The 9110-nt window shown below is 41.0% G+C and overlaps 1 protein-coding gene across 2 annotated transcripts; it reads right to left on the bottom strand.

The window, feature by feature from the left end:
- Nucleotides 1–5232: 5232 nt before the first annotated feature.
- On the bottom strand, nt 5233–8393 carry LOC120594509 (ral guanine nucleotide dissociation stimulator-like). 2 transcript variants are annotated; one of them, XM_039852543.1, is made up of 4 exons: nt 8001–8393; nt 7289–7396; nt 6490–6680; nt 5233–6340 (listed from the first exon to the last, which is right to left on the bottom strand). In XM_039852543.1, exons 1-4 carry the CDS (start codon nt 8234–8236, stop codon nt 6144–6146), a joined length of 732 nt encoding a protein of 243 aa, XP_039708477.1. In that variant the 5' UTR covers nt 8237–8393; the 3' UTR covers nt 5233–6143. The 2 variants fall into 2 exon arrangements, with proteins under 2 accessions (XP_039708477.1, XP_039708479.1); XM_039852545.1 differs by having other exon boundaries at nt 7289–7375.
- Between the last annotated feature and the right edge of the window lie 717 nt (nt 8394–9110).

The raw sequence follows: 9110 nt of genomic DNA, 5'->3' as shown, positions 1-9110 counted from the left end.
AAATAAATTTCAACAGGACAAGTTAGCTTCTTAGTTATACATTTCTATTCATTTTATACTTTAGAACAAGCATCACTGAGTTATTAGTCTAATATAAATTAATATTTTATTTTTTACTAGACTATGCCAAGCTCATATTCTAACTCTATTTACCTCTTTCTGCAAATAATAAAAATTCAATTTTATTAAAAAACAACATTATATTTTCCTAGAAATTCATCATGGAAAAAAATTACTACAAATATATATACCGTAAAATGTTCCTCAATATTAAGAAGAGAGGTCTTTGGAAACACGGCGGAGTGAGAAACATCTCCAGGTCTATCTCCTTGAAACAACAATAAACTGAACATCTAAAACTCAACAAAAAACACCCAAACTGCACAGGAGCACATCTGAGCATGGGATCTGCGCATAAGAGCTACCACAGACCAGAACCCCAGTTGTTAAGTGGTGGACTGAGAGAAATAAAGAAGCTGCCTCTCGAAGCACTGGAGCTCCCTATAGGAGATGGAGGAGGGGAGAAGGAGCAATGACTTCCCTGAACAGCCCTGCCTAGGAAAGTTGTGAGCTCCCTGTGCCGGCAGGTGGCAGGGCACAGTCATCATGGCAGAAGGCAGAAAAGCGGGAGACAGAAAAACAACTGGTGATTTTTACCGGAGGCGGTTACAAGACCGAGGCTGAGCTGCAGCCTCCAACCCCCAACCCAGGGGGCCCCGCCCCCCATACCCTCTGATACCAAACACTGCGGAGCCCCAGGGGAATCTGAGCAAATGCAACAGAAACTGTTGCTAACACTGACGGGGACTGAAACTGAGGGTAGGGAGTGTGATTAAATATCTATCAGAAAACAAAAAGGCATTTTTAAAGCTTTATATTAAGCAGGGATCCAAGAGGCTTAGACGCCACCTACTGGAAACCAAAAGAGAAAGCACCTTCTTTGCAGCATGCTGAAGAGAGACCTTTATATAATAAATCTTCTTTTTGTAAAAAAGTAGCAGAATACATTTCCATCAATGCCTAAGCAGAGAAAAGCCCATTAAACACCATGAACAACCAAAGTGACAAGGCATCTCAGAAAGAAAGAAAAAAATCTCCAGAAAATAAGCTTACAGACATAGAAACATGCAACTAAAATGACAGAGAATTCAGGATGGTATTTCTGAAAAAACTCAGCGAGTTCAGAAATAAGTCATATCAACAATTTCGGGTATTGAAAAAAACAACTAGATGAGCAGAGCAAGGAGATTGAAACCCTCAAAAAGAACAGAATGGATCTTCTGGAGATAAAAAAAAAACAAAAACAAAAACAAAAACAAAAAACAAACAAAAAAACGCACACACACACACACACACTGCAAGAGCTGAAAAATGAAATAGTAAGCAAGGGAAATAAAGTAGACCAAATGGAGGAAAGGATCAGTGATATCTAAGACAGAAATATAGAAATAAATCAGAAGGAAGAAGAGAGCAATGAAAGAATGAAAAATAATGAAAGAGAAATTCAACAACTAGCTGATACTATCAGGAGAGGAAACATAAGAAAAATGGGCATTATCGAAGGCGAGGAAAAGAAGCAGGGACTAGAAAGCATTTTCAGACAAATAGTTGATGAGAATACCCCAAATCTAGGGAATGAGCTGGAGCTTGGCATTCAAGAAGTCAACAGAACATCCAATTATCTCAACCCAAAAAGGCCTTCACCAGGACACATTGTATTAAAATTATCAAAAATCAACAACAAGACAGAATTCTCAGGGCAGCCAGGGAGAAGAAAACGACAACTTATAAAAGTAAACTCATTAGATTATCCTCAGACTTCTTAGCGCAAACCTTACAAAACAGAAAAGAATAGAATCAAATATCTAAGCTATTAAGTGAAAAGAACTACCAGCCTAGAATAATGTATCCAGCTAAGCTCTCCTTTAGATATGAAAAAGAAATTAAGACTTTTCCAGACATACAAAAATTGAAGGAATTCTCCACTATGAGGTCTGCACTACAGGAAATTCTGAAAGGGGTCATTTCACCTAGAACAAAATGACAAAAAAAAAAAACAAAAAAACATAATTAGGAGTAAAGTGACTATCAGGCAAATAGAAACAGAGGAGTGCAACTCTTACTAAAAACAGGTCATTATAAGCTTAAATAATAAGAGGAGAATTGTTATAACAAGATAGTACTGAATGTTCAGCGTACACAGGGACAAACTGAGATAACAATGACTGAAAAGGGGAGGATTCAAAGATCCAATTATGCAAAGGAGAATAGAGATAAGACATGTGCAGACGAGATCAAGAGATACATAAAAACGAATGACAATAATAGTACAACATATCAAAACTTTTGGGGCACTGCAAAGTGGTCATAAGAAGAAATTTTCATATCCTTACAGGCCTATCTCCAAAAACAAGAATGAGCCCAAATAAACAATCTAATGCTTCATCTTAAAAAACTAGAAAAGGAAGAACAAATGAAGCCGAAAATCAGCAGAAGGAAAGAAATAATCAAAATTAGTTGAAATAAATGAAATTGAAAACAAAAAAAAAAAGAAAAAGAAATGCAACAAAGAGCTGGTTCTTTGAGAGTGTTAATAAAATGGACAAACCTCTGGCTAGACTCACTAAAGAAAAAGGAGAAAAGACCAAATAAACAAAATCAGGGACGAAAGAGGAAATTACGACTGATATCGCAGAAATACAAAGGATCATACAAGAATACTATGAAAAAGTATATAACACCAAATTTAATAACCTAGAAGAAATGGACCAGTATTTAGAAAAACACAACCTTCCTAGACTGAATCAAGAAGAACTGGAAAATCTAAATAGACCGATTAGCAATATGGAAATTGAAACAATCATCAAAAATCTATCAAAAAGTAAAAGTCTAGGACCAGATGGCTTCACCAGTGAATTCTACCAAACATTCAAAAAATATTTAAGACCTATTCTCCTCAAACTCTTCCAAAAAGTCAAAGAGGAGGCAATACTTCACAACTATTTTATGAGACCAATGTTACCCTGATATCAAAACCTGGTAAAGATAACATACAAAAAGAAAACTACAGACCAATATCTCTCATGAACACAGATGCAAAAGTCTTAAATAAGATATTAGCGAACTGAATACAGCAATATATTAAAAAGATTATACATCACGATCAAATGCGCTTCATCCCAGGAGCATAGGGATTGTTCGACATATGCAAATCGATTAATATGATACACCACATAAACAAATTAACAAATAAGAATCATATGATCACACCAATATATGCAGAAAAAGCCTTTGACAAGATACGGCACTCATTTATGAACAAAACACTTGACAAAATTGGTATAGAAGGAAAGTACCTTAATATAATAAAGGCCATATATGACAAACCCTCAGCCAACCTTATACTTAACGTTGAAAAACTAAAAACCTTCCCTCTAAGATCAAGAACTAGGCAAGGCTGTCCATTATTGCCACTGCTATTCAATATAACATTGGAGGTCCTAACAAGTGCAACCAGGCAAGAGAAAGATATAAAAGGCATCCAAATAGGAAACGAAGAAGTCAAACAGTCACTATTTGCGGATGACATAATCCTCTACACAGAAAACTGTAAAGACTCCACAAGAACACTAGTAGAAACAATAAGCAAATACAGTAAAGTTTCTGGATACAAATCGACATTCAAAATAGCGTTCCTGTACTCTAATAATGAAGTGTCAGAAAAAGAAGTGGAAAAAATAATTCCTGTTGCAATTTCAACAAAAAGAATAAAATATCTAGGAATAAATCTAATGAAACATGTAAAGGATCTATATCATGAAAACTATAAGAAATTGAAGAAGATACAAAAAAATAGAAAAATATTCTGTATTCTTAGATTTGAAGAATCAACATAGTTAAAATCACCTTATTACCTAAAGCATTATACAGATTTAATGCAATCCCCATCAAAATCCCGTTGGCTTTTTTTAAAGAAATAGAACAAAAACTTATCAGATTTGTATGGAAGCACAAAAGACTCCGAATTGCCAAAACCATCCAGAAAGAAAAGAACAAAGCTGGAGGCATCACTCTGCCTAACTTCAAATTATACTACAAAGCAACAGTAATCAAAATGGCATGATATTGGCAGCAAAACAGACACATGGCTCATGAGATGGGACTTCACTTGTAAAATCCTTAATCTTTTAGCAGGACATCTCTTGCAGAGTTAACCTTTTTAGTAAACCTAGTTAAATTTTCTTCCCTCATTTTTTTGAGAAAAAAGGCCCTCTCCCTCAAATCCTGATAATTGCCCTGGTGACTCAGATCCTCTGGCTATTGATAAAGATCATCAGCCCATTGTTAAGCAGAAATGGAGTAAAGTCAGGCAGGACCCTTAGAGTCTGAGGGGGAGGGGCCTTTAAGCCAAATGTCTTTCTTTTTACTCTTTAAGAAACGTATTAACCAAGCCCGTTTCCCTTTACTCACTTAATAGGCAAATCAATAATAGAAATTAATAGATGTATGATTTAAATAACGAGTTTGTATTTTCTTTCCCTTGTCTGGGGACTAAGGTGGCACTTGCGTGGAAACCCAAGACCCCACCCTGACCGAGGCAGAAAGGGAAAGAGCTCCATGAAACCCCTGTAGGCAGGGACTACAGCCATTCTCAAAGGAAGTAGATACGGAAGAAGAGACCGTCCGTCCCTCAACATCCATACTAATAATAAGGGGGTTCATGGCTCTTAGAAAAGAGGTAGGCAGGAAAGTTAGTTAGGGGGTTTCGGGTCTGCCTGCAAAGACACTGAGGTCATCCTATCTTAGAAGGGGTCCACCCTAATCTACCCACAATTAAGCAAGCCAGAAGACATATTTTAACTCACACAAAGAAACCAGTAGGCAGAGATTTAGGCACCAGTTTAAGCCAGTCACTCGCACCTGCACAGTGAAGACCCCCAACGACCTTCGACTCACCTGAGTCTCATTATGCCATCATTATAATATGATGCATTTGCCCAGAAGTTCATTAATATCATAACAGACTGACTTCTGGGAACACACATATGCAGAAAGCAAAATGATGAATCACTGAATCCTGGCAATCTTCGTTGTCAATCAAGAAAGCCCACTCCTCTAAGAAAAATAACCACCACAGCAAATAGGGATAAAAACCCCAAAGGCTTTGATACCAGGCCTTTTGAGCCATGCTTCTCTTGCTCAGCCCGCTTCCACTTCTGGAAGTGTACTTCCCTCTCTAATAAAACTTTTCTTTTCTACTGTATTTTGGTGTCTTGCTCAATTCTTTGTTTGAGACATCAAGAACCTGGACAACGTGCCAGGAGAGGACCCCACTCTCCAGTAACATATATGCCACAAAGAGGTACCTGTATCACAGTTTCCATTGTTCTTTCCCATAGTTCCAGGTCTCATAAATCTGAAAACCATAGCAGGGACACCCTTTCTCACTGCGAGACTTACACTTTGTATATACGTGGGAGCACGCACTATATTTTGGTTGAAATTTTAGGTAAGATAGCTATGAGGTCATCTGTTGCTTTGATTTTGATCTTACTCTTGGGTTTTTGTTTTTTGATAAGATTGTTTGAGTTGGGCTGTGTTTCATTTGAATGCTTCATAAGAAACCTTTTTCTCTGATGGGCTTTAAAAATTACATTACTCAGTTTTAAAAACGACTTTATTCAGTTTTATATTTAAACATTCGGTTTTTGAAATTACTTTACTACTATCTACATTCAGTTTTTACATAGAATCAACTTTCGGGTATATGAGATTCATTAATAAATAATTATATGTGTTTATATAAACATAGGAAAATAGCCATTGTCCTTTTTAGAGTTATGGTGGATTAGTTGGCCATAAGAAGTAACAGAGGTGGCAAAGTTTATGCCAGAAAAAATTAATAAGAGTGAACTTTCAGAAAATGGCTTTTATGTAAATGTATTAGGATAGGCTTAGTGTTAGAAAACAAAGTTTTCAGAAGATATATATCATGGCTTGCACACAATAAAAATGAATGTCTCGTTCATGTGACTGTACTTAGCAGGTAAACAGGCCACACAGTTATTAGGGACCCAGGCTGATGGAGCATCTGCCAAGACCAACTTTGAGGCTCTAAAGACTGCCTTTAGGGTTGACTCTACCTAGTGAGGTGTAAGAGAAGAGCGGCTGGAAGAGCATGCTTGGGTGATTGTATCCATGAGCTGGGCCTCAAAGTGGTGACATCCACTTTCATTCAGAGGCGATGCTGGCTCCAGCACTAGCATAGCTGGCGCATGCTCTGGCCCCGGAGTGGGCCCTTCCTCTGGCTTTGGAGGGTTCTGGAGCTCTGGAGGTGGTACTGGAACAGGAGAGAGACACAGGTTTCACACACATGCATGACTTTTCCGTGCCTTTCCAAAGACAGAAAAGATACCACTGCCTGTGAGGGAGCTCCAGCCCAGGAATCCTCTCTCCCCAGATCATCTTCCCAGATTGCCGTCCCCTCACCTTCCAGCTGTGCCTCAGGAAGCTCCAGATGTTCCAGCTTGATCCAAGGAAGGAGGACATGGTCCATCAGTTGTGAGGCAGGGGAGTTAACTTGCACAAAGCCCTGCTTCAGCTTGATCCAGAGGAAAAATAGGAGCTGGCCCCAATTCTGCACCTGGTCCGGCCAGATTCCCACCATAGAAGCAATGGCCCTGGGAGGAGGTGGATGGACAGCAGAGTCAGAGTCCTGGTCTTTCCTTCCACACTGCCCTCCCATGGCACCCTTATTTGGTAATGGGCCTCTCTGCCGACCCGTGCTGGTCCAGGGGACAAGCCCCATCCTCCCCCAATCTCTGTGTGGTTGTCCTGGCTGGAACAGGCCTGGTGATTCAGGATGTTCAACATAGAGTCTGTGTGAGTCTCTCCTTCCCACTGTCATTTATCCCCAAAGTCCTGAATACTGCCCACCCTGGGCCTCTGGACTGAGGAATGAGACAGACTTGTGAGCACGCTACTTACCATATCTTCTGTTCTGAGCCTGGTGATGGTGATCGGGAGAGATGGAGGTGGAGGGGCAGGCAGAGCAGGATGAGACTGGTGGGGATGGGACTCTAGGGGAGAACTCAGCCTAGCCCCTCTCTTGCCTAAGTCCCCATTAGCAGTTCTCTTTGACTTTTGTCCTCCTGCAGTGAAAGCCACCAGACCTCAGCCCTCTCTTGGGAATCAGAATATATGTAAGATCAGGTTCTGGCAGGCCATCCCTCTGCTCACAGCCTTCATTTGGTAGACATAGGAGGCGGTAGTCCCAAAGACCACTCACTTTTTCACTTGGTCCTGTGGTGTGTCACTCTGGTCAATATATGGGGACATGACTCCAGATGGAGAGAAGACCTTGATGGCATCAGATCTGATGGATGGTAGACAGGACCTGTGAATGATGTCTACTGTGACTGTCTGACTCACTGACTAGAACTCAGGCCCAGTGATGGTGCCCGCTTCATTCACTGAGTTATGCTAAGAGTCTCCAAAAGTGCCTCGTAATAGGTGCTTCATACATATTGTAGAATAAATGATCTCTAACTGGAATCACCCCAGACATCTGAGTGGGCCTGAGGCCCCCTGCTGTCCCCAGAGATCTCTAATCAGACTACACCAAGGACTGGCTAAGTAGAATCTCAAATCCCTTGCTAGGTTGATTTCCATGTGCTTTTCCAAACTCAGAAATGACACAGAACACAGATAGGTGAAGGCGACATTTCATAGGGGAGAAAGAAAACATTTCCACAGGTGGGTGAAGGCGACATTTCATAGGGGAGAAAGAAATCATTTCCATCCAGGTAGACCTGGGCACCAGGTAAGCACCTGCTATAGCTTGCCCTTACAGTAGTCCCTACAAGAACCCTATGAGGTTTCTCCTCTACCACTACACTTTTCAGGGAACAAACTGAGTCAGTGATGCAGTGACATTTTCAAGATACTCAATTAGTAGTGGGCAGAGACACCACTGTGCTGAAGACATAGTGGGCGCTCACCTAGTAAACAGTAGGTCCAGGACCTGTTGGGCTATGGAGAAGGCCGGGTGGATGAACATGAAGGTGGAGATGTGGGAGATGTTTCCACCCAAGACAGCTGGTACCATGGAGTCCACCACCTTCTTCAGTGTGCCTTCCTGGAGGGCCCGCATCCCACAGGCCTCGTTTAGGTTAAGAGTTAACTCATCTTCACACTGGGTAGAATGAGGAGGATATCCAGTCAGTGACATCACCATAAATCTCAAAAAGGACTGAGGTCTGGAGCTCAACCAGAAACTCCCAGTCCCTCAGGGACATGTACCAGAGGAGGGACAGGAATGCCCACACTGAACAAGGTCCCAGGTTTTTAGAGTACCATTTATGGTTGTTGGTGGTGGTGGTGGGGGGGTATGTTTATACAATTGTTACCTTCTGGGCATTTTTGTAGCTGAGGAATAACAGACCTCCTAGTATTAGTGCCCTGTATTAAGAGCACTGTCCCAGCGAGTCCTCAAGAAACATCCCTGTCATAGAGATGAGCACACAGAGGCTTGAGGATGTCAAATGGTTGCACAAAGTCATCCAGGTCAGATGTGAGAACTGTCCAAAGCTAGAGCTGCATGACATTTCCTCTTAGCTACCTGAGACTTATCTGCTCCCGACGTGGAGTGAGAGTGTCCGGGGACCATGTCCCCCCTCAATTTGGAAACACTGTGCAGGATAGACACAGCCTATGAAAATCAATGTTTTCAAGAGACTGATCTCTTTTCTTTTCTCAGATTCTGCAAAGGGGACAATGCCCAGAGATTCCAGACTGGAGAAAGCCAATCACCAGGCAGAAATCTGAGGAGAGGATGAGGGAAGAAGCAAATCCACATGGCTGGTGAAAAGCTGACAGGTAACTCAAAGTACCCATGAGGCAATTGCAAATCAATATTTCACTGGACAACCTGACAACAGACTGATAAACAATTTTTTAAATGAGAAATCCCTGGGTCAGGCTGGATGCAAGGATGCAGCTGTTAAAAAGTCGTGACATTGCCACAGTGGGAGATGCTCACTAGATTCAATTTGGAATCTGGTTACAGCTGTTCAAAATTTAAAGATGCATGTCCTTCTACTAGCAGTCCC

Source organism: Pteropus medius, unplaced genomic scaffold (assembly GCF_902729225.1).
Source record: "Pteropus medius unplaced genomic scaffold, Ma_sr-lr_union100, whole genome shotgun sequence".
NCBI lineage: Eukaryota > Metazoa > Chordata > Mammalia > Chiroptera > Pteropodidae > Pteropus > Pteropus medius.
The sequence above is the reverse complement of the archived record's forward strand: the minus strand, read 5'-3'. Positions and strand labels throughout refer to the sequence as shown.

What these genes read in the sequence shown, in the direction of transcription:
- LOC120594509 (XM_039852543.1), bottom strand. Translation starts at nt 8,236, where the DNA reads ATGGTGATGTCACTGACTGGATATCCTCCTCATTCTACCCAGTGTGAA. An exon ending in CTGGACCTACTGTTTACTAG is followed by an intron (nt 7,397 to 8,000) that starts GTGAGCGCCCAC and finishes CATCATTCACAG; the next exon opens with GTCCTGTCTACCATCCATCA. An exon ending in CCACAGGACCAAGTGAAAAA is followed by an intron (nt 6,681 to 7,288) that starts GTGAGTGGTCTT and finishes ACCTCCTCCCAG; the next exon opens with GGCCATTGCTTCTATGGTGG.